The following is a 25,930-nucleotide window of genomic DNA, read 5'->3' as shown; positions in this document are numbered from 1 at the left end:
CCAGGGGAGTCATAGGTTCCAAATTTTGGATGCATTTTGTAAGTTACTCCATTTTGAGGTACCTTGGTTCAAAAACTGTGATGCACTGTTTCACCCAAATAATGGTTACAGATATAAGATTTTTAATGGTATGTAGATTCTTCTCTTGAAGAATACATCCGTATTTGCCTTTTTTGCAGTCACATCATATCACATCACATCATCTGTGTCAAGTTTCCAACGGATGAGCTCTTCAAAGAACTCTGAGGCATTGTTTACCTTAAAAGTCTTTTATTAGAGCGATATAACATCGGCAATGCTTGGGAGAAGCTGGAATCTGGATTCCCCTCCCCTAAGCACAATAACATTGAAACACAATTCGCTCCTTTCGTTGCTGTCATAAATCACATTCTCCAATTAGTTTGAAGGGTTAGTTCTTCCTCCTTAGCTTAACACCCCAGTTCTTTCTTATCACCTCTTATTACATTCAACCTTGAAACTGCTCAGCTACTGGTTATTATGTCTAACTATTTCCTCATGCATTCTTCCTTCCCCCTCCCTTCTTCATCTAACTGTAAGTCTAAAAGTGATACACAAGTAGAAATATGAAATAGCTGCTTCTTCATCTTTTGTCAAAGCAAGAACATCCAATGTTAACAGCGTTGACATCCGGCCCCCCTTACAAAATGGACAGATTCTGTAATGTAAACAAAAACCTAAATTAGGAGCTGATTTTTGGTTTGCTGGGGTGTTTCTCATAAAACCTTTTGATGAGTCTGTCAGCTTTCACATCGCTAGATTTCACCCAAGTGGCTTCAGACAATGAGTATCCCTTCCATTGTACTAGGTACTGCAATTTTCCCTTAAAAATTCTAGAGTCAAGAATATGTTTCACTTCATAATGGGTCTGACCCGCTACTATGAGAGGTCCGGGTGCCTTCTTTGGGGGAAGTCTTAAAGTGGAGGCTCAAAAAGGTTTCAGTAAGCTACAATGGAAAACTGGGTGAATTTTTCCCCAAAGTCTAGGGAGTTTCAATTCTATTGTGACTGGGTTGATGATTCTCATGATGGAGAAAGGCCCCAAGAATTTCAGTCCTAATTTCCTCTTGGGTAGTTTAAGGTGTAAGTATTTGGTTGACAAATAAACCTTTTCCCCAACTTGGAACTTCCTTTGGGGAGCTCTCTTTTTATCAACCTGCTTTTTGTAGGTCTCAAAAGTCTTTTTTAAAGATTTTGTGTTTTTCCAAACTCCTTCCCAACCCCTCACCCATTGATCAAGTGTCTGGGAAGCAGAGGGCAACTGAGGGTATTCAGGTATGGGGTTGAATTCTTTCCCTGTGGCTACCCGGAAAGGATTGTAGCTGGTGCTGCTGTGTACTGAATTATTGTAAGCCACCTCTGCGAAAGGGAGGAGGTCGGTCCAGTTTGTTTGTTGGTAAGAAACATAGCATCTGAGATATTGTTCCACCATTTTGTTAGCGGATTCTGCAGCCCCATTAGTAGCCGGGTGAAAAGCAGTTGATAAGCCTTGAGATGATCCAATTAATTTAAGAAAATTCCTCCAAAATTTCACTGTGAACTGCACCCCTCTGTCTGAAATTACTCGCTTAGGGGCACCATGTAGCCAATAGGAACAATTTAGTCAGGTGTTGGGCCGATGGGAGTCCTTTGCAGGTGATAAAATGAGCCTGTTTTGAAAACAGGTCTATAACAGTCCAGATGACAGTATTTCCTCTACTTTCAGGTAGGTCTACTATAAAGTCCATAGCAATTTCTTCCCATGGTTGAGAAGGGTTGGCCACCGACTGCAGTAACCCAGGGGTTTTCCCTGGGATTCTTTTCATGGTGGCACATACAGTACAGCTCCTGACATAGTTTTCCATGTCTCGTTTTAGTCCCGGCCACCAAAATTGCCAGCGGATGAGATGTAGAGTTTTTAGATAGCCGAAGTGTCCAGCCTGTTTGACATCATGGATGTATTTGAGAGGGTTAAGATGGAGGGCTTCAGGCAAGTACAATTTCCTCCCCTTGTAAGCCAGACCATCCCTGCATGTTAGAGAGGTCTGATTGTCTTTGAACCATTGGTATGACTTTGAACTGGTAGCTTTCCAAGGGACAGTTGAAGACAATTTTCCACTCATCCCCCTCCTTTATTCTCACCTGGTAATATGCTTCTCTCAGGTCTAATTTAATGAAGACATTCCCTTTTGCCAGGGGGTTAGTACATCCTTCAGGAGGGGGAGGGGGTATTTATTTTCCACATTCACTGTGTTCAGACCTTTATATTCCACGCAGAGATGAAGAGACCCATCTTTTTTTTCTTTGAACAACACAGGGTCTCCCATAGTAGACCTGGCCTGTTCAATGAATTTCCTCGCTAGGTTTGTATCTACATATCGATGCATCTGCTCCATTTCAAGAGGGGGGACATAGCATACATTCTTGCTTGTGGAAGTTTGGCCCCCAGCAACAGTTCAATGGAACAATCATTGGGGCAGTGATGAGGCAAGGTATCAAATTCTTTCTGGCTTAATGCCTCTGCTAGGTCCTGGTACTCGTTGGTGTTGAGCAGCTCGCCTGGTGGCCGTGAGGCAGCCATGTGCGCTTGCTCATTGGGTGGGCTAAAATCCTCTGTAACATCTGTTGAATCAATGGGGGGATCAGGCCCTATAGGTAGTCTCAGAGTTCTCATTCCTTTCTCTCACCAGATAAATGGATTCCATTTGTCTAACCAGGCTAGCCCTAGGATCACAGCCTTAGTCATTTTTGGAGCCACCAGGAAGCGAATAAACTCCCAATGTTTGCCTATTTCTAGGCGTAAGGGCTCCATTAATTGTGTGACTAAAGTCCCTCCCATTAGGGACCCATTGGCTTGCTCAAACCTCACAGGTTTGGAGAGTGGTTTAGCTCATATGCCCAGTCTCAGGGCAAAAGACAGGCTAATGATGCATTGAGAGCAGCCAGAATCAACTAGTACTTTCAAGCCTATTTGTGCCCCTGATATTGAAACACAATTTGCTCCTTTCATTGCTGTCATAAATCACATTCTCCAATTAGTTTGAAGGGTTAGTTCTCCCTCCTTAGCTTAACCCCCCAGTTCTTTCTTATCACCTCTTATTACATTCAACCTTGAAACTGCTCCGCTACTGGTTATTATGTCTAACTAATTCCCCATGCATTCTTCCTTCCCCCTCCCTTCTTCATCTAACTGTAAGTCTAAAAGTGATACACAAGTAGAAATATGAAATAGCTGCTTCTTCATCTTTTGTCAAAGCAAGAACATCCGATGTTAGCAGCATTGACATCGCTACTTCAATTGCATCATATCAAAGTTCGGTAATGATCAAAATTCCAAGATATTTTGCACAGGTTCTGTTGCCCTCTAAGCATCTTTTACAGTTTACTTGTGCCTTCTATTACTTAAATGATGAGCTTGCCATTCATCTCTGTAAAATTTCATTTTGTTATTTTTGGCCCATTTTGTTTCAAATTCAGTTTCTGTCTTCCAAGACATTAGTTCTCCCACCCAATTTGAGTCATCTGCAAATTTCCTCCACCTCATCAAAATTAATAAAAGTACTGCAAAGTAGAAGTCTTGGGAATGAAACTTGTAGCACCCAGTGCCCCTTCCATTTTGATGAGTACTTGCTGTTTTCAAAGCAGCTGTTTGGCCTATACTTTAACAAGCTTGCAAATCAGAATCATGTTAGTACTCTGTAAAATGCTTTGTTTAAATCAAGATATATTATGTCAATACAGCATTTCCACAGTATACTGAGCAAGAAAGTTGATTCTAAAGCAGTTCCCTTAACAACACAAAGGATTAAGAATATTTGATTTTTAATTAATTGTAATTCTGATTGTCATTATCATTAACTGAGTGAAACAGTTCATCATTCCATTTCCTCTCTTGTTTTCTGTGCCTGTTGAAGTCTGCTGCCAAATTCTTGTTAGCTCTCCCTTTAATTTGAAATTGCAGTACATTTAATATATTATATTTTATTATTTCAGTTTTTGGTGGTTTCATACAGTGGGGGTTTGTGTGTCAAAATCAGCAACATGTTGGATGGCATGCCACAGTACAAACTTACTTCTTTTGAACATGCATGGAATGTTGACATGTGCACAAAGGAGATGTGGTTTGCACTACAGCATTCTTATTTTCATGTTGCCAATTTTGAGAACTTCTACAAAGGCTGTTGGTTTCACAGTGAGTTGCAATGATTTAGGCATTTATTGCAATGTTTTCAGCTTTGTATTTTTATAACACAATGATGACTTTTCCAAAAATAGTAATATAGAGTTTGTAATAATATATACCATCAAATAAATATAACATTTTTCATTGAAAGGAGCAGGAAATAACTAACTTTTTTTAGCATTTTAACAGTTGACATTGTTATTGTGGCATAATATCCTATGAGATAAAATCAATTTTGTCTGACATATGAATAGTTATTCTGTTTAGCAGAAGGTAAATGTTGTAAAATAACAATATAAGAAGAAGATGAAATGCAAAGCCAGTCAACTATGAAAATTACATTATGTAAAATGACTATTCACAAAACAGTGCTGATTAAAAGACAGTTATTTTGATGGTGATAAATTGACACAACTTATTAGGATGAACAGTTGTTATCTTAAGTGGGGGATTCAGTAAGAATGCCTTGTGCAACTGAATATAGAGGACACTTCACAAGTTAACACTTAATTTTATATTTATAAAGATTTACCCCAGTGGTAATTGGCGCATTTTCACTGAAATATTTTATCCTGACTTGGTTACATTTGCCAAAAAATTATATATTGTTTCATTATATTTATTTATTTATTTATTTATTTATTTATTTATTTATTTATTTATTTATTTATTAAATTTATATGCCACCCTTCTCCCTAAGGACTCAGGGCGGCTCACAACAATAAAAAATTAAAAAAAAAACATATTACAAAGATTAAAAAAGAATTAAACAAAATAGAGAAATAAAGGACAATTTAAGCCGATAAAAACCATGATCAGTCCAGACCCGCTTGTTGGAACAGCCATGTCTTCAGGTCACAGCGGAAGGATCGAAGGTCAGGGGCTGTCCGCAGCTCCGGAGGCAGTTCATTCCAGAGGGTCGGTGTGCCCACAGAGAAGGCTCTCCCCCTTGGGGTCGCCAGCCGGCATTGCCTGGCCGACAGAACCCTGAGGAGGCTGACTCTGTGGGAGTGAACTGGGCGATGGGAGGTTGACAATGGCAGCAGGTGGTCTTGCAAGTACGCCAGGCCTAAGCCATGTAGGGCTTTAAAGGTAATTACCAGCACCTTGAATCGCACCCAAAGGGCAACCGGAAGCCAATGCAGCTCGTACAGGATTGGTGTGACATGGGAGTATCTAGATACTCCCATAAGCACCCACGTGCCCACATTTTGCACCAGTTGAAGCCTCCAGGTACACCTCAAGGGCAGCCCCATGTAGAGAGCATTGCAGTAATCCAGGCGGGAAGTGACAAGGGCGTGGGTGACTGTGCATAGGGCATCTCAGTCCAAAAAGGGGTGCCAAAAGCCTGGGATAACAGCCAGATTATAATGCCTTCCTGAATGACATTAGGGAGCTCTCTGGATCTCAGTTAGAAACCCATTCCAAGGTTCAATTAATTACTCATCACCTTTGACTTGCTTTCTTTTCTATCATTGTGTTGTTTGTTTATTTTCACAGGCTTTGTTTGAGGCTAGCAATCTAACAATAAATAGCAGAATGTTGAAAGCTATATCAAAAACTTTCTGCAACCATGAAATCACTCCCTTGTTTTTTGAATCTCTGCTACCTGATTTTGAGGAGCAGAATATTCACCATTCTTCTGCAGATGAAGATGAACATATTCAACATATTATGAAGAAATATAGTATTCCATCTGATACTAGTAAGTTTGGCAGTGGAAGCAAAATCTAATGGGATCCTTTCAGTGTAACCAAGCAGAAACAATGTTACTGAGAGTGTGGGATAATTCTGTTTTACTTCATTATATTGTTTTCAACAGCACAATATAATCAGCACAATTAAAACTACACAAAACCAAGTTCTCTTCTTATTTATTAGATCTGGTCATTCTGTGGATTGTAGAAATCTGTGTATAGCCTGTAAAATACAGCAAAGATATCAGGGGATCCTTTTTTCAGTGTAATTAATTTCCAAAGATTTTATAACTTCCTACCATTTTCCAAACTCCTACAATGTCAGTTCAAATATTATTCTAACTTCATAATTAATATTAAAATTGTGCTGCATTTTTTTCTTGTTTAAAAATAATTATGTAGACAAGATTTCACTAAGAACACTGAAATAAAAATTAACCCTTGTTTTGTGGCTTACTCCTACTTGGATATATAAAGACAGTCCAGTGGAATGAAAAGAGCTTCAAGTAGGAAGCAGAATTAAATTTATCACTACGGCCATGGAGAGCTTTGCTGCCAGACACTGACTTTGATGGGCTAATAGTCTCACTCACTGTGATAGTTTTGCATGACTGTGAGAGGAATCTTTGGCACAGCAAAATCCTATACAGATGCAAGGAAAAACTGACAATGTATTGGCAGGTAGTCCTTCCAAATTTTCATTTAATCTTAATAGAAAGACTTTTCCTGAACATTAGGTTTTTTCTGGCTGAGCTAAGCAAATAGAGATCTTTGGGGAGGGTAGTTTTCTCAAAAGAATTACATTAGTATGTGACCACAAGGTTAAGAGAGGATTCATCAGGATCCTAACAGACCAGTGTATTTCACTGAATTACGTGTGATTCAGTTGGATGGTCCAATATTTTTCTTGTCTCTTCCGTAGCACCGTTCTGCTTATCACTGTTTCTGGACTTAGTTAAGACACCTTCTGGAGCTTTAATTTGGTCTTTCTTAAAGCCCATGTTGCGTGGGCGGATTCTGTATTCTCCAGATACTCCTGAAACACGTGCAATCATGGAAAAGGTAATGCCATATTAAATAAAATTAACAATCCACTATTATTAGAATATTCTTGATAAATTAGCAGAAATTGTTTTGAAGACCTGATTCATGAAAAAAATCTATTAGTTTCTAGAATATGTAACTTGGTGGATTTTACAAAAGCAGCAACTCAGAGATTGCTTTTAAATGAAATGAGAGAGGAACTTAATTGGGGAATAAACTAAATTTTCTAAGTTTTAAATTAGGAACATTTGTACTAGCACATTTGTCTTCAGAGCTATTGTTATCTTATTAGCAATAGTCCCTTGCTTTTATGATAACACGAAAGCAAAACTTTGTGTTAAAAGCATTAATCTTTAAAATAACTTCTTTGCCTACCTACAAAATATATTAATGTTTGATTTGTTTGTTTCAATTCTATAAGTCCAATTCAACATTGAAACTGATGGCTGATTTAACACAAAAAGCACAGGAGTGGTTGGACCGTTCACCATTGCTCATGGATTCGCTAACTATATTAAATGACACTCTTCCAATGGTGAAGGTATGAAGCATCATTTTATATATTGACTATTGTTAACTTGTTACTCTCTTTTTTATAATTCCAGTTTGGTTTAATTATTATTCTACATATTCAGTGTGCAGATCATATCCAGAAAATGCAGTAAATTATATGGTGAAATATTGAGATATATGAAAATAACTATATCATGGTTCCAACAGAAATGAATAAAGCAGAACTTTGAGGCTTGAGAATTCCTCAAAGAACATGTTTATTAATTACAAAGTATCAGCACAATCAAAAGTGAAACCAAGTCTGAATACACAAGTAACAATTTCCCAATATGTCCCACTCAAAAAACTATGCAAGCAACTATGTTCCCCAATATGATAATTTGGCAGGGTTTTTAATGCAACGCCCAGTCCCGAGTCTCAGGAGCAGCCAATGACCTTGGTTCCCATGGGACAGAAGATTATTTTGATTAACAAAGCACCTGGGCAACCCCCCTCCCTCCGTTCTATGTGGCAACCTAGAATGAGAAGAAAAAATTGCTGCAGCCATGCTCATTTGTAGACAGTCAGCCCCTCTCAAAAAGGAAGACTCTCCTGTAGGGGAAACAAAAAGTATGTTAAGCTTTTCATTGAGGCTTGAGATGATATTTATCATAAAGCTGTCTCCTTTCACATTGGTACATTTCACCCATGTAGCTTCTGACAGGGGATAGCCTTTCCACTCAATGAAGTACTGTAACTTTCCCTTGTACAACCTAGAGTCAAGAATTCATTTTATTTCATAATGTGTCTCCCACTCTACCACTACTGGACCTGGCAGCTTCTTTGGAATAGGTCTTAAAGAAGATTCAGACACAGGTTTCAACAGACTACAATGAAACACAGGGCGGACTTTCCCCAACAGTTGTGGAAGATTCAATTCCACTATAACAGAGTTTATTATTTTTGTGGTGGGAAAAGGACGAAGGAATTTTGGGCCCAATTTTCTGCTGGGTAACTTTAACCTTAAATATTTTGTTGAAAGATAAACTAATTGCCCAACATAAAAAGAGTTTTGAGGAGAACATCATTTGTCTGCCTGCTCCTTGTAAACTTTGGTAGCTTTGGTCAATGCTTTCTTCACATTAATCCAAACCTCCTGGAAAGATGTCACCCGTTGATCCAAAGTCTGGGAAGTAGGAGGCTCCTGGGAGTACTTAAGCATAGGCACAAAATCTTGACCTGTTACTATTTTAAATGGGGTGAGTCCAGTGCTATTGTGCACATTATTATGCAGAAAAGGCAGGAGGTCAGCCCAATTAGTCTGCTGGTGATGAACATAGCATCTGAGGTACTGTGTTAGCTTTGTGTTAGCTTTTTTATCCGCTCCATTTGTACTTGGATGAAAAACTGATGAAAGCCCCTGAGTCGACCCAATCAGTTTAACGAACTCTTTCCAGAACTTTGCAGTAAATTGGACCCCCTTGTCAGAAATAATCCACTTTGGGGCTCCATGGAGCCAATATATGTGTTTCAAAAACATCTTGGTTAGCTTCTGGGCAGAGGGAAGTCTTGAGCAAGCAATGAAATGCGCTTGTTTGGAAAATAGATCAATTACAGTGTCATGGTTCTGACTAATGAGACAGATCAAAGAACATTGCATGATTGTTTATTCTAAAAAAGTCTGTAATAATGAGAACGAAGCATTGGCACTCATGGATGGAAGCCAGAATCTCAATTCTCCTCAGGTTTGGTGAAATTCACATTTCAACAATTTGACATAAAGTTTGGCATTCAATAGTTTCTTTAACACTTCTCTAACCAGTCTTATGTGGTCAGTCGTACTGTATACAAGGATGTCATCAAGATACACCAGAACCCCTTTGTATAAATGATCATGTAGGACCTCATTAATCAACTGCATTAATATGGCTGGGGGCCCCTGCAGACTTTGAACTGGTAGCTTCCCAAGGGGAGTTGAAGGCCGTTTTCCACTCATCCCCCTCCTTTATTCTCACCTAGTAATATGGTTCTCTCAGGTCTAACTTAGTGAAGACACTCCCCTTCGCCAGGTAGGTTAGTAAGTCTTTCAGGAGTGGGAGAGGGTATTTATTTTCCCACACTTGCAGCGTTAAGGCCCTTATAGTCTATGCAGAGACAAAGAGACCAATCTTTTTTTCTTTGAACAGGGGCTCCCACAATAGACTTGGCCCCTTCAATGAACCCCCTCACTAGGTTTGTATCCACATATCACTGCATCTCTTCCCTTTCAAGGGGAGACATAGTGTACATTCTTGGTCATGGAAGTTTGGCCCCTGGCAACAGTTCGATGGAACAATCATTGGGGAGGCAAGGTATCGCATTCTTTCTCACTAAATGCTTTTGCTAGGTCCTGGTACTTGCTGGGGATGAGCTGCTTGCCTGATGGCCATGAGGTAGCCATGTGCACTCGCTCATTGGCTGGGCTAAAATTCCCTGTAACATCTGTTGCATCGATGGGGGGATTGGGCCCTATAGGTAGTTCACAGTTCTCATTCCTGAGAAACGGCTTCCATTTGTCCAACCCAATCCCAAGATCACAGTCCCAGTCATTTTGGGGGCCACCAGGAAGTGAATAAATTCCCAGTGCTCACCTATTTCTAGGCATAGGGGCTCCATTAATTGTGTGACTAAAGTCCCTCCCATCAGGGAGCCATCAGCTTGCTCGAACCTCACAGGTTTGGAGAGCAGTTTTGCTCATATGCCCAGTTTCATGGCAAATGGCAAGCTAATGATGCATTGGGAGCATCCAGAATCAACTAGCACCTTTAAATCTACCTGCGTACCCAATTTAGGGATTATGAGCTTGGCAGCTAGTAAAAAATGTGGGACATGTCGGCTCACCATCGGGTCATTCTCTCCGTTGTCACTGTTGAAAGAGGGTAGAATGGGGGTGGATCCAGCCTGAGTTCCAGCATCCTCCCATGTGGGGGATGTTATCTGGGCAACAGGTTCCTGCATCATCCAGTTGGATTTCTCTCCCATTAGCTGCTGTGCAGGTTTCTTTCTCATTGCTGGTCCTGGTCTGTTCTGCTGTTGGGGTTAGGGGACTGGGCATTTCTCTGCTCAATGTTCCTGCTGTCCGCACCGGAAACACTTAATTGGTAGCCTGGGTCTTTCAGCCATCACAGTAGCTGGAGAATTTCATGGGGGTGATTGCCATTTGGTTTGTTCTGACCTCGGCTTGGCTTCAGGTGGGAGAGGCTTCTCATAGCGGGTGAGCTGGACATCTAATTTTACCGCTGCCTGGTTCCATTCTTGCAGCTGGTCAGGTACAGCTCGGTATATGCAGGCCTGAGAAAGGTGGCCATCCAACCATTCCCTGAAATGATGAATTTATTTATTTATTTATTTTATTTATTTTAATTCCATTTATATCCCGCCCTTCTCCGAAGACTCAGGGCGGCTTACAAGCTTAGCAGTAGCTTTCATTCTATGTATATGCCTGCTTGTTAGGGCTTTCACACACACCCCAAGCGGCATTATTACAAAGTCAGCTTAATTGCCCCCAACAATCTGGGTCCTCATTTTACCTACCTCGGAAGGATGGAAGGCTGAGTCAACCTTGAGCCTGGTGGGATGCGAACCTGCACTAATTGCAGGCAACTGGTGTTACTTAAGGAGGCATTAGCCCACTGCTCCACCATTGCTCTGGCCATCTCCCTATCTGACTGGCTATTTTGTGAAAGTCCCACACATACTCCAGGACAGGCAGGCCAGCTTGTTTTATCTTGTGGATTTGTTCTTCTGCTTTGAGGGCAATGGATGGGTCCTCAAATCTCTCTCTCAGCCCTAGGAGGAAGAGGTGGGGGTCCTCCAATTCAGGGGCTTGCTCATTATATAAATTGTTTAACTATTTCTCCCTCTAGGCTGGACGCAATCACATTGACCATAGCACCTGGGTCTGGGTAGAGATAGGCCCAGTGATTCAAATGAGAGCGTACTTGGTTTAGGAAAAAAAAAATCAGTTTCTCTGAGTCCCCATCAAAGGTTGCTTTGAAGGGTGGGGCCATCATTGATTGCTGGGGCCCCCACTGCTGCTGGCCCCACTGATCCTGCTGTATGTTCAGGGGTTGCACGTTTGGGCCCTGCTGCTGTCACCCTTGCTGTTGTTGTCCTCCTACCAGCTTCTGATCTGCAGGCTTCTGCACCACCCCAAGCTGTTGCAAGGCCTCTATTAGCTGTGGCAAGCTCAGAGGTTGTTGGCCTTTTACTTGTGGGGGTTCCCTAACCTCCCATTGCTGCAGAGGCCCCAGGCTGGGGTCCTCTGTCTCTGTGGGTCTGGAGGGCCTGGCAGGGGTCTCCTGGGTCTGGCAGGCTGTCTGGTCTGCAGACAAGATTTTCCACTCACCCAAATTCTCCATGGCAGATGGTCTGGCAGCTCTCCACCATTCTGTTTTTGAAGACTCTGGCAGGGCAGTCTCAAGGCATCTGTAGTCTCCGCTGGAGTGGTTCCAGCTTGACGACCAGATAAGCCCTCCTAACTGCTTGGGTTCTGCCTCCAACTGGGAATCCTGCAAAAACTCATTTTCCCAGAGAAATCTGTCTATTATTCCCTCCTCTGAGGTTTTATCAGCAGCCAGGTTATCGTCTCCAAACAGGCTTCCTCTTCCCATGATGAAGATTCTTCCCTGAATCTTTGCCAGCTTCTCTCCTTTACTAGAGACAGTGGTGGGGGCTCAGGACTCCCCAGGTTGTTTGAAAGAAAGCAGATTCTGGCATGATGTCATGGTTCTGATTACTGAGACAGATCAAAGAACATTGCATGATTGTTTATTCTAAAAAAGTCTATAATAATGAGAATGAAGCATTGGCACTCATGGATGGATGGCAGAATCTGAATTCTCCTCCCCTTAACACATCATATCATACAGAATTCCCTCCCTTAATTACACGTCATGAATCACATTCACCAATTAGTTTAACACACAAAGTTTCACTTCCCTTCTGAAGCACGCTATCCCTTATCTTCTCAAAACATCAGGGTTGAATTCCTCCTGCGCTTTAGTGATACAAAGCCAAACAGTTAAAGCAAAAGGCTGCCTTTTATATTGTCAGTGCAAAAACATGTCAATGTTTGCAGCATTGTCATACAGTCCATATTATGTTGTTTCCCTTGCTCTCAGGCAACTCCACTATCAAATCCATGGTTATCTTTTCCCAAGGCTGGGAAGAATCAGCCACTTGTTGAAGCAACCCTCGGGGCTTCCCAGTAGGTCTTTTCATTGTAGTGCAGGTAGCACAGTGCCTCCACATAACTCTCAACGTCTCTTTTCATCCCTGACCACCAGAATTGCCTCTGCACTAAATGCAATGTTTTCAGGAACACAAAATGACCTGCCTGCTTTGCATCATGACTTTGCTGAAGGGCTTGGAGTCTGACACCCCTGGGAGGTATAACTTAGAGCCTTTCCAGGCTAGTCCTCCCCTAAGGGTTTAAATAGATTTGTTGTCTTTGAATCAGGTGTCAGTCTCTAATTGCTCCATAAGTTCTTTCAGGAAGCAATCATCAGGACCAGCAGGTGGTCCTTGTGTTTGCAATCTAGTTGTTATTTGAGAAGCAGACTGTGGCAGGGGAATAATGGAGTTGATTACTTCCTCCCAGTGCCTTTTGAACTGGGGCATTCTAGACAAGGCATCAGCTAAAAAATTCTTACCCCCTGGGAAATACTTTAGGGTGAAATTACAACAGTTGAAGTATTGAGTCCACCGGACCTGTTTTGGGGATAATTTCTCTCTGTGGGGGGGTTTTCAGAGCTTCCAAATTTTTATGATCAGTCCATACTTCAAATACTGTAATTAATGCACAGAGAGGTGTGGCTGTGCCTGCCTTTTCTGAAATCGACAATGATCTTTTTGGTTTTTCCAGTATTTAAAACTAGGCTGTTTTCCTTATACCAGTTCACCAAACCCTCAACCTCTTTGCGATAAGCAACCTCATTGTCATCATGAATAAGGCCCACTACTGTTGTGTCATCTGGGAACTTCACAATATGGTTGATGGCAAACCTAGCACAACAGTCATGGGTCAACAGGGTGAACAGCAGTGGACTTAGGACGCAGCCTGAGGAGAATCTATGCTCAAGAAAATGGTATTAGAAATATTTGTTCCAGCCTGCACACATTGGGGCCCGTTAGTAAGAAAATCAAGAATCCAGTTGCACAAAAGAGTGTTTAAACCTAAAAGGCCCAGTTTGTTTACTAGATGCTAGGGAATGATTGTGTTAAATGCTGAAGTCGACAAACAACAAACACACGAGTATTTCTTTCCTCTAAGTGCTTCAAGCTCAGATGGAGAAATAACATCCTCCATAGAGTGATTTGGTCAGTAAACAAACTGAAGTGGGTCAAATGCTGGTGGGACGCTAGATACAGTAATGTCCTTTATCAGCTTCTCAAAGCATTTCATAAGGATGGGTGTCAGTGTAAATGGACGGTAATCATTGAGGCTTGTAATTGTGGACTTTTTTGGCACTGACAAAATGATGGCCATCTTAAAACACAATGGGACCACTGCCTGCTGCAATGAGAGATTGAAAATATCTGTGAGAACACAAGCCAGCTCATCTGAGGGGAATAAATTGGTGGTAAAGTTAGCAAATCCCAGAAAGCTTTGAAGTTGTTTACGGGTGTGAAGGGGTTGCCATTCCAATACACCTTTCATATCCACTTATTTGAAATTCGGTACCCTAGATACTCAAGGTGTATCTGGTGAAACTCACATTTAGAAAGCTTTGCATACAGTTTAGCCTTCATTAGTTTCCTCAGCACTTCACATACCAATTTAATGTGCTCTTCCATAGTCTCAATGTAAATGAGAATGTCACCAAGATAAACCAAAAACCCCTTATACAGATGACCATGGAGCACTTGGTTGATTAGTTGGATAAATACAGCAGGAGCTCCTCATAGTCCAAAAGGCATCACTTTAAACTGGCAGCTTCCCAGGGGGCAATTGAAGGTGGTTTTCCATTTGTCCCCTTCCTTTGCCAGGTGGGCTAACATGTCCTTCATTAAGGGGAGGGGGTACATGTTCTCTAGGCTGACAGCGTTCAATCTTTTAAAATCTATACATAATCTCAGCTACCCATCTTTTCTTTCAACAATACAGCAGCTGCTACACAAGATTTTGCTGGTTGGATGAAGCCCTGGGCCAGGTTCTTATCAATGTACTCCCTTAACTCTTTCATCTCTCTGGGCATCATTGAGTACATTCTTGGCTTTGGGAGCTTGGCCCTGGGTAAGACTTCGATGGCACAGTCTGTAGCCCAGTGAGGGGGGAGGATGTTGCATTCTTTCTCACTAAAAGCTTCAGCTAAATTGTGGTATTCAGTTGGGACAAGTTGGATCCCTGGCAGCTTCTCTACAACAGCCTTTAGTGTTTCCGGGTGTTCTTCCTGAGTCTCATTTATGGTATCATCCTTTGTATCACTGGGGGTGGCAGGGGGAAGGGACCTACCCGCAATCTTAAATTCCTCACTCCATTCTCCCACCAGATGGTCAGGTGCCACTTGCAGAGCCAGACCAGACCCAAAATTACAGCTTTAGTCATTTTTGGGACACCACAAAACAAATGATTTCCCAGTGCTGGCCCATTTCCAACCACACTTGTTCTGTCAGGTGTGTAGAAGGTGCATCGCCGATTAGGGACCAGTCATCTTGTTCAAATCTTGTGGCTAGAGGTAATAGCTTTGCCCAAATCCCCAGCCTGAGCACTGTGAGCAGATTAATTAGGCACTGGTGCAACCTGAGTCTATTAACACATTTAAGTCCATTTGGGTCCTGGTTTTGGGTACTATTGGTGGGGATGGCAAAAGGTCAAATGAGTTGGCTTACCACTGGATCCTCCTCACCTTCCTCATCATTGTCATAGTACACCAGCATCTGTAATCACTCTGGCTGGGTTCTCGCCTCGGGCTCGGCAGGAGGGAGGTATCCTGTTGTGCCCAGTTTGTCTTTTCCCTTCCTCCCCTGCGGGCTCTTCATGGCTTAGTGGAGGCAGCCAGTGTGCTTCTGGCCTGGGGGTTGGATGCTGGGCATTCCACACAGTGGTGGAATTCAAATATGTGAACAACCAGTTCTCTGTGTGGATACTGCCTCTGAAAATCCATTCTGGGCCTGGGCAACAAAAAAATAGCTACTGGTTCTGCCGAACTGGTGCAAACTGGCTGAATCCCATCACTGACTCCACAGCATGGTGGCCCATTTGGCCGCATTGGTAGCATTTGATTGGAGCTGTAACTTGTGCCTGGGGAGCGCTGGTGGTCATTGTGGCTTGATAACGGTGCCCAAAAAGGTGCTTCTCCTGGGCACGCAGCAGCTTGGGTTTGGTTGTGCCTGGCTTTCTGGGGCAATCCAATTCGATGTCCAGCATCACTGCCATGCTGTAACACTTACGCAGTTGGTTAGGAAAGCCTCTAATGATGCAGGCTTGCAGTAGGTCGCGGTCTGGTTGAAGTAGTTGTTCAACAATCATTCTGGCCACAGTCCTAACTGACCAGCAACTCGCCTGAATTCATGAACATATTCCTTAACAGGGTGGCCTTTTTGCTTCAGATGATGGATTTCTTTCTCAACCAACAGGGCTTGGGATTTGTCTTCAAAGCAATATCTAGGTTGGTCCATGAATAGGTTAACATTCAGCAGCTCAGGAGCCCCTTCATCATGGAGGTTGGTCACCCAGCCAGCCACTTCCCCCTTTCAAATTGGCTGCTACAGCATTCCCCATCTGAGCATCAACCAGGTAGGCATAAGCATAGCAATCTAGATGAGCCCACACTTGGTTCAGGAAGAACCAAGAAGGAAGAAGGTGGGTTTGATGGGAGGTGGCTCAAATTGTGGTGGGGCCACCTGCTCTTGCTGCTGAGCTGCTTGTTGGTCCTGGGGATGTGGCTGAGCCACCCTCTGGATTTCCCTTGGCTGGGCTTCTGGACTGGTAGCCTGAGGCCATGGCAGCAGGTTTGGTTGGGATGCAGGGTTTGGCATCACCACTGGCTGGGGAATAAGTGAGGCAGCACGAGATCCTGCAGTTGGGCTGGGACTACAGTGAGGTGGCATTCTCCCCCATGGCACCCACACCCTGGGCCACAGGAACTGTCTCTTTTACCTCCAATTATCTTTACTTCCAACATTACACTCATGGATGGAAATGAGTAAAAAATAACTTAAAGCAAATGAGCCTTTATTTCTATAAGTGTGTATGTGTGTGTTATATGTATACAGCTAGATAGAAAGATCGATAGAGGAAAGTGTGGGGGGATTAAGCAAAAGAAACTAATCTGGAACCTAAAATGATGCACCACTGAGATCCTATTGCATAGCTATTGAAATGTCCTGACTCAGATCCAGGGTATTGGCATAATGATGACAGTGAGATATTGCACTGATATATTTTCAAGAGATGCTGAAAGCAATCAGAGTAAATAGTGATTTATCACTTTACGTTCTTTTGTTATGCCTGCCATGATTCACTTCAAATTTAAGTTATTAGGATAAGTATACATAATGCAAAATTTTTGCTACTGTTGGATTTTATAAGGCACAATCTCTGAATACATGGAACCTGCACTATCTGACACCAATGGAACTGAGTTCGTTGTGGTTCATTTCCTAATAAACAACTCTAGTTAAATAGCTACAATTGTTAGTTTTGTTTTAAATGGAGTTCCTACCAGACTGTTTAATTATTTTGCACAGTTTTTGAACTTTGTTAATTTTAATATGTAATTATTTAGCATAACATTTTACATCAGTTTATGCTACATTATTTTATGGAAAAGAGTGAAATCTAAAGGTTTCATTTCCTCCACAAACCTTTTACAAACCTTTCACTGGACTATATTATGTTTTCTAAGCATTATGATATGAGAAATAAGAGAACTGAAATATTTCTGTACTATAAATCACAATATGTCTGTGTTATGTATTGGGATTTGGAAAAACACCTGTTACTTGCATACTAGGAACTAACACTTCTCCAGCACATGTACTGAGCTCTAACAGTTCACATGGGAACCAAAATAGCGGGAATAATGGGTTCAATCTGATTGGTTGTATGATGGTATATAAAGAGTGCATGTACACCCTAATCCCCCAGTACAGTTATGGTTATCAATAAAGTTGCTGTTTCCCTTTTCTCATCTGTCTGGGATCTTTCGAACCTGATACACAACAGTCTGAATTCAAAATGTAAAATTCAGAAATATTTTTATATAAATCAGTGTTTAATCCCAAAAAATATAGCTATGGCTTCTATTTTCTTTGGGTACCTCATCATATTTACTATGAATTTGCAACCAATATAATAAGGCTGATAGATAATCTTCCAGTGTTTTATGTTTTAGGATTGTGAGAATTATCTAGCAGAAAAATGCAAGTCGTCTTTATAGCTGAATGAAGCAATACTAATGTTTTTGTTCCAAATAATACCTCTTAGAAAATTTCACAAAACTATTGCTTGTGAAGCTATTAGGAACAGAGTATTAGGAAAGTGAATTCCTTCCTGTTTTTGAAAGAAATTATTTTTATAACTGTTTCATGGCAGCATTTCTGTGGACTTCACCCTGGTTTAGATATCATATTATATATCATATCATATATCATATTTCATATCATATATCATATTTGTACTTAATTAAAAACTGATTTATGAAGACAGTTTTATTTATGTTAGTGCACTTGATTCTGCTGAGTTATCAATACCTGCAAAACTTACAGAGAAACAAATCTTATGAGGAAATATTGTGTCAGAAATACAGGTAGTCTTCATTTAATAAGTCCTTCATTTAGCAACCAATTGCATGTTTTTTTAATGACCAGTATTCCTCACATTTATGACCTTCACAGGTCTGTAAAGCAAGGGAAAGCTGAAGTAAGATAGTAAAATCATGATGTTTTACTTAACAACTGCTTTGTTTAACGACCAAGTTGCTGGTCCCAATTATGGTCACTAATACCTGCAGAGAGCTTTCTTCTATAATTTTGCATGTGAATGTAGCTTGATAACCACCCCAAATATTTATTTTATTTGTGGTATATAACAAAATAAGATTAATTCTGAAGTGATCTACATAAGAATAGCTAATCCCATGATTTGCTTTCAGCTCCTAATTAGTCTGAGCTTGCTTCCTCCTTTCCTTCCTTCCAGTAATAATTGTTATTACAAACAAGATAACAATAGTGCCAATAGTAATCGGTACCTTGAGTGCAATCCCAAAACATCTAGAACACCACTCGAATACTATTGTTATTAACAAAATCACCATTAGTCAACTGCAAAATGCAGCTTTATTTGGAACAGCTTACATCCTGTGATGATACCTTTAACACTATTAAACAACACTATTTGCCAATCTTGGGAACTTGAAAAGGACTCTAAAAATAGCAAAGGTGGATAAAATGCCAAATCCAGTCTAAACATCTGGCTGACTGTACGAACAACCATAATTTTAATTCTTAAAGTTTGGGCCCTGATTCTTAAGTTGAAAGATGATTTATTGGGAAATATTAAACTTTTTATTTGAGGTGAATCATTTCAACCACAATTTTAAAAAATAGCTTAATGTATTTGAAGTTAAATATTAAATAGACTCATCCTGTCATTTGGCAGAATACATTGCAGAATCCTTTTGTACAAGTTTTCATCAGAGTCATGGTGAAGCTGGATGCTGTTGAACTGTTAAACCAAATTAATGAACTGGGTAAGTTATTGCATACCTTTATTTTACCAATCAGGTACAGTATAGGTTCTTAAATGAATAGTGATGGTACTGTAGTATATGATGAAAGTGAAAAATTAGAATATGAGGAGTGTGAGCCTATAAGGTTTATTCTTCATAAAACCTGAAAGACTGAAAATAAATTTAGGACAAATGAGCAGAGGGGTTTTTCTTAAGTGACTAATCTGGGAATTCTAAGTACTGAGATAACAAAATAACAAATTATACTTTGGGTCATAGTTTTCAATTTCATATTATTGAATTAGAATGACTATTTTTTCAGGATAGTGACAGTTCTGCTTCATGTATGTATTAGTTTTTAAAGTAGTAAATACACCACCAGCTACTTCCTTCTGTAGTCTGGGGTGAAATTTATCTGATCCTGTACATTTAAATTCATTTAAAGTAAAGGATTGGTCCCCAACCATGTTTCTACCAATCTCAAGCTACAACACTATTAATTCAATTTGCTAGAGGAACAGATAGATATTTGTTGGAGAAAATGGATCAAATGGAAGTTGAATATGTATCCCTTTCTTTTGTTTCCTTTCTTCTCTTCACTAAGCTGTAATATACCGATTCTTCTAATATACTGATTCTTCTAATATATTGATTCTTTTCTTTCTTTGTATTTTGAACAAATCGCAAAACCCCTCTATTTCTGTTATTGATAGTAGATGCCCCTCAAAAATGGCATTGCTAAATTAATTCCTTTGGATTTCTGAACAGAAATATTTTTGACATATGAATGAACATTGTTAATATATAGTCTTCTCCTCCTCCTCCTCCTCCTCCTCCTCCTCCTCCTCCTTCTCCTTCTCCTTCTCCTTCTCCTGAAGGAAACAAATCAAGGAGAGAACCAACCTAGAATTAAAGAGAAATTTCCTGACAGTGAGAACAATTAACCAGTGGAACAGTCTGCCTTTAGAAGTAGTGGCTGCTCCATCATTAGAGGTTTTAAGAAGATATTGGACAGCCATTTTGCTGAAATCATAGAGTCTCCTTGTTGAGCAGGGGTTTTGACTAGAAGACCTCCAAGGCCCCTCCCAACTCTATTAAATATTCTGTATTCTGTAACTCAGGGTCTCCAGTTTGGTTTAGTAGTTAAAGCATCAGGCTTGAAACCAGGAGACTTGTGAGTTCTAGTCCCACCTTAGGCATGAAAGCTAGCTGGGTGACTGTTATGTCAGTAGCATTATTGCAAAGAAGGTTCCTTTGAAGTGGGAAGCCTGGGTGCAATTATTGGTTAACGTTGTAACGGCGGGAAAGTCCAGGCTAGGGATTGGATACAGTTCAAACAGCTCGAGTATATAAGCCGGAGTTATCTTGACAGTTGACAGTTGACATATGTGTATTAATAAATCTTATTGCTGTTAAACCTCACTGAGTCATTCGTCTGTCTGGACCAAACAACTGGCGACGAAGGTGGGATAGACGGCGGACTAGTGAAGGATCGGAGACAAACAGCTGCGCGTAAGGCGGTAAATTTAAAAATTCACAGTCAACCGCAAGCGGCCGCGGCGGAATCAACAAACCTACGAATGGCGCAAATTGGTTCTTTAAAAGAATTCGACCCAAACTACCCAGAGGACTGGGAAGAATATGTGGGACAGGTCGAAGGCTTTTTGCTCGTGAACGGCATAACCGACGACCGAAAAAAGGCGGCTGCCTTATTAACTATCTGTGGCACACCTGTGTACCGGGTTGCCGTGGGACTTTGTAAACCTTTGCCGGTATCAAGCGTTTCGTACGCTGACTTACTGGCCAAATTAAAGGTACATTTTACGCCGAAAAGATCAGAACTCTTTTGGCGGCGCATTTTCGAAAAACGAAATCAGAGACCGGGCGAGTCAATAACCAAATTCGTTGCTGCAGTTAGAGAAGCAGCGTTACGTTGTAAATATGACAATTTGGAAATAAGAATCCGTGATAGAGTGGTGCTGGGCTTGCGAGACGAGCAGTTACAAAATAGAAGTATCGCTAAGCCCACCGGCGACTTGCAAGAAGTCCTCGACGAACTTTTGACGTATGAATCCACTGGATATCGCGACCCCCCCCCGCAATAGCATGGCTGATTCTTCCGAAATAAACCAAGAAAGCCATGTGGACAGTGGGTAGGTGGACCAACAATGGGAAGCCGACATAGCCAAAGTCACCAGAAGGTTTGGGAAAATGGCGGCAAAACCATCCCGCAGCAAAGGACCAGAACCGAGTCGCCGATTCCAAACAACAACACCACAACGACAACCGAAAGACGTTCCAACAAGGCCGCGCGACAGTGACAACAGATGCGGAAGCTGCGGGGGCAACCATCCCAGAGCAACATGCAGATTCCGCTCTGCTAGATGCAGATTGTGCGGAAAGACCGGCCACATTCAAGCCATTTGCAGGGGTCGTGCACGCGACAATCGTCTACACGAAATCGACGTTTGGGCCGAAGGTAAGGTAACCCCTTACTATAGTGGCAATGAGACCCCTAGACCTTGGGCACAATACCCCAACCGCGGGGAGGTGGCGCGAGTCAATCACATAGGAAAGGGAAAAATAAACCATATTTTGAGACCAAAACTAAAAATCTTAGTCCAGTTGCAAGGAATTCCTTGCAAAATGGAAGTTGATTCTGGGGCCTCGGTATCAATAATTTCCAACGAGACCCTTAAATTTATTGAACGAAAAAGTGGCCAAAGAATTCCACTTAGTTCAACAAAAATCCAATTAGCTGATTTCCAAAAAACACCTATAAACATTAAAGGGAAGGTCAGTTTAAAAGTTAAGTATAAGAGGTTTAATGGCTTCTTAGACTTATTAGTCACCGAAGGCCATAGAACTAGTTTAATTGGACTTAATTGGTTCCCTGCTTTAGGAATTTGGGTTGGGGGAATAAATACCATTAATAATAATAAGACCCTCAAATCTGTCTGCAATGAATTCGCAGACGTATTTGATGGATCTTTAGGGAAATACAAGGGGGCCCCAATTAACTTTAACCTAGACCCGGCAGTTAAACCCATCAGGCTTAAGGCCCGACGGGTGCCTTTTGCCCTGAAGCAAAAAATCGAGGCCGAGCTCGATAAGCTTGTAGGCCAAGGCGTTTTAGAACCAGTTGAGGGTGGCTTGTGGGAAACACCAATCGTCACACCCCTTAAACCTAATGGGGATGTGAGGATTTGTGCAGATTATAAAGCCACCCTGAACCTAGGAATGAAAAAGCACGCTTACCCGGTCCCGACGGTGAAACAGGTCCTCGCCACGATCCAGGACGGCGCCATATTTGCCAAGCTCGACTTGGCGCAGGCGTATTTGCAACTTACTGTTTCCAGGGAAGCTGCTGAAGCGCAAACTATTGTTACCCACAAGGGGGCGTTCCGAGTCCATAGACTGCAATTTGGTATTGCAGCTGCTCCAGGCATCTTCCAGGAGGTGATGGAGAGGACTTTAAAGGGCATACCTGGTGTATGCCCTTACTTTGATGATGTCCTAATTGCTGGAAGAAATGAAGAAATATTAGCTGAGCGGTTGGAACAGGTACTGGGTAGATTCAGGGAGGCTGGACTTAAATTAAAAAGGGAAAGATGTTGTATTGGAGTTAAATCCACTGAATTCCTAGGATTTAGAATAGATGAAAATGGAATTCACCCCACAACTGAAAAAATTAAAGCAATTAAATTGGCACCTGAACCAAAAAACAAGGCTGAATTACAAGCCTTTTTAGGATTAGTCAACTTCTATCACACATTCTTGCCACATAAAGCTGCCATCGCTGAACCATTACAAAGATTATTAGATAGAAAAACTCCATGGCAGTGGCAAGAAAAACATAGAGTCAGCTTTCAAACCTTAAAAGATATTCTATCAAGCCAGTCCACAGTTACTCATTTTATTGAGAATAAACCAATCTATTTAGCTTGTGATGCTTCACCTTATGTTGTGGGGGCTGTCATCAGCCATATGGATAATCAGGGCATCCAAAAGCCAATTGCATACTATTCCAGGACGCTTACCAAAGCTGAACGGAATTATGCACAAATTGACAGAGAAGCATTAGCTATTGTGGCAGGAGTAAAAAAGTTCCATGATTACCTTTATGGTAGGAACTTTACCATACTCACTGACCACAAACCGTTACTAGGACTGTTTACCACTGATAAACAGACACCCCAAATAATGTCTCCAAGGATGCTGAGATGGTCAATTTTCCTCTCAGCATATTCATTTTCTTTGCAACATAGACCTGGTAAGGAAATGGGCCATGCAGATGCCCTTAGTAGACTGCCTCTAACTAACACCGAGGGGGACCCTGCCCCGATAGGACAAATTATGTCACTACATGAAATTCCTGAATGCCCCTTAACAGCTAGAGAAATAGCTGAGGCCACTAAAAAAGACCATATTCTCAATAGGATTATGACCTGGGTACTAGGGGGGTGGCCAAGTAGTAACCCTGACTCCAAGTACACTCCATATTTTAGGAGAAAAGATGAACTATCATCCCATTTGGGGTGTACTGTATATTGTGGGGTAACCGTGTTGTCATTCCTGAACTCCACAGGAATACCATCATAACTGAACTACATGAAGGTCACCCGGGAATTGTCCGAATGAAGGCATTAGCCAGAAGTCATTTGTGGTGGCCGGGATTAGACAAGAATATAGAAGAATGCGTTTCTGGGTGTTATCTGTGTCAGCGATCTAGGCCTGAGCAGGCACACGCACACACGCATAAGTGGGAATTGGCCAGGAATCCTTGGTCTAGGATTCACATAGATTTTGCAGGGCCATTTCAAGGCCTTACCTTCCTAGTTGTGGTGGACAGCTTCTCTCGGTGGCTGGAGGTTGTGCCCGTGACTTCAATGTCATCTAGTAGAACAATACAGGTATTAAGGGGCCTCTTTGCCACTCATGGGTTACCTGATGTGATAGTATCTGATAATGGGCCCCAATTCACCTCTGCTGAATTTCAGGGTTTCCTCAAGGCCAACTCGATTAGACATGCAACATCAGCACCCTTCCACCCGTCCACCAATGGCTTGGCTGAACGCAACGTGAGAACCACCAAAGACGCATTGAAGCGAATCATCCGTGGCGACTGGCACCAAAGAATTGCGGACTTTTTGCTAACTCAACATACAACTCCTTGCACGGCTACTGGGAAAAGCCCTGCAGAAATGAGGTGGGGCAGACGGCTAACCACTAAACTGGACCGGTTACACCCTGACAGACTACCCTTCAATGCTGAACCGGACATTCCTAACAGGTCCTTCAGGATTGGAGACTTAGTTTGGGCAAGGAACTATGGACCGGGGGACAAATGGGTTCCAGGGGTAGTCACTGACATAATGGGGCCGTTGTCTTACACCATTGAGGGGGAAGGGAATAGAGTAAGTAAAAGACATATTGATCAATTAAGGAAAAGGGTTCCTGAAAGTGTGTCAGTCAATGGGGGTCAAGTTGAACCCAGGGGTGATAACGCATCATGGCTTAATCAAAATGACTTTCCAGTTAGTGGAGGAGAAGCAGAAACTCAACCCAGTATAGCTGTAGCAGCCCCACAGCATAGTCAAATTGATTGGGAGTTGTTTCCTTTAGACAGGCCAGCAGTACCTGAACCTGAACAACAACATCAACAACAGACACAACAATTACAAGCAGTTAGCAGGAATTCCTCAGAACCAGTAACCCAAAACTCCAGACCCATAACAATCAGCCAGTCAGTTAACAATGACGTAAGGGACAAGCCTAATAGATACCCATCTAGGGTCCATAAGCCATCCAAATACTTAAGAGATTACGTCAACAAATAACATCAACTGGGGGGGAAGGGGTGTTATGTCAGTAGCATTATTGCAAAGAAGGTTCCTTTGAAGCGGGAAGCCTGGGTGCAATTATTGGTTAACATTGTAATGGCGGGAAAGTCCGGGCTAGGGATTGGATACAGTTCAAACGGCTCGAGTATATAAGCCGGAGTTATCTTGACAGTTGACAGTTGACATATGTGTATTAATAAATCTTATTGCTGTTAAACCTCACTGAGTCATTCGTCTGTCTGGACCAAACAGTGACCTTGGGTGAGTCATTACCTCTCAGCTTAAGTCACCTCACAGGGTTGCTCTTGTGGGAAAAATAGGAGGAAGCAGGCATATTAGATAGGTTTGCTGCCTTTAGTTGTTCATAAAAATGTGGGATATAAAATTAATAAATAATCATAATAATAGTGCACTGAACCAATTTCAAAAATACTTCCAGTTTCTATTCTTTAACTGAGACTTTACTTCATGTCCACCCCCTTCAGCATTCACTAAAGACACAAAAACATTTTTACCAAAGCTTGTAAACTACAACCATCTTGTATCAACAATCTATCATCTAGACAATTCATACTTGGGTTCAGAAAACCAGAATTTCCTACTGATATTGTTTGTATATCTTTCCATTGTCCTATAATATATTGTTTTCCCCTTGTGGGTCATCTTTGTTGATTGTAAAGATGGATACCACCTGAGTCTTTAAGGTCTTAAGCTTTTTGTTACGATTTTCAAAAGCCATGGAGATACAAGGGTAAATGTTTTTGTAGTACCATTTGCCTCTGTATCTTTGGCAGAAGGTTTTCCTCTCACAGCTTTATTCCTGACAAATTGAAATTCTATTTGACTTATGTTTCTTTCAATTCTCCATTAGCAAGATACCTATTACTACTAATAATAATACTCTTCTGTTTTTCTTCTATTATGGCACAGTTCATCCTCTTTACTGTCTAGGGATCCTCC

The 25,930-nt window shown here is 41.5% G+C and overlaps 1 protein-coding gene across 1 annotated transcript in view; it reads left to right on the top strand.

Moving 5' to 3' along the window:
• The window catches only part of ABCA12 (ATP binding cassette subfamily A member 12), a gene marked incomplete at its 5' end in the record, with an annotated part of 290,957 nt that overhangs the window by 94,660 nt on the left and 170,367 nt on the right, over nt 1-25,930 (top strand). Inside the window, 4 exons of the mRNA XM_083369575.1 lie at nt 5,681-5,885; nt 6,800-6,939; nt 7,343-7,462; nt 19,058-19,148. Coding sequence (XP_083225701.1) covers nt 5,681-5,885; nt 6,800-6,939; nt 7,343-7,462; nt 19,058-19,148 — 556 coding nt within the window. The remainder of the gene's footprint in view (nt 1-5,680; nt 5,886-6,799; nt 6,940-7,342; nt 7,463-19,057; nt 19,149-25,930) is intronic.

This window comes from Vipera ursinii, assembly GCF_947247035.1.
Source record: "Vipera ursinii genome assembly, chromosome: 1".
Lineage (NCBI taxonomy): Eukaryota > Metazoa > Chordata > Lepidosauria > Squamata > Viperidae > Vipera > Vipera ursinii.
This window is presented reverse-complemented; position numbering and strand designations above follow the sequence as displayed.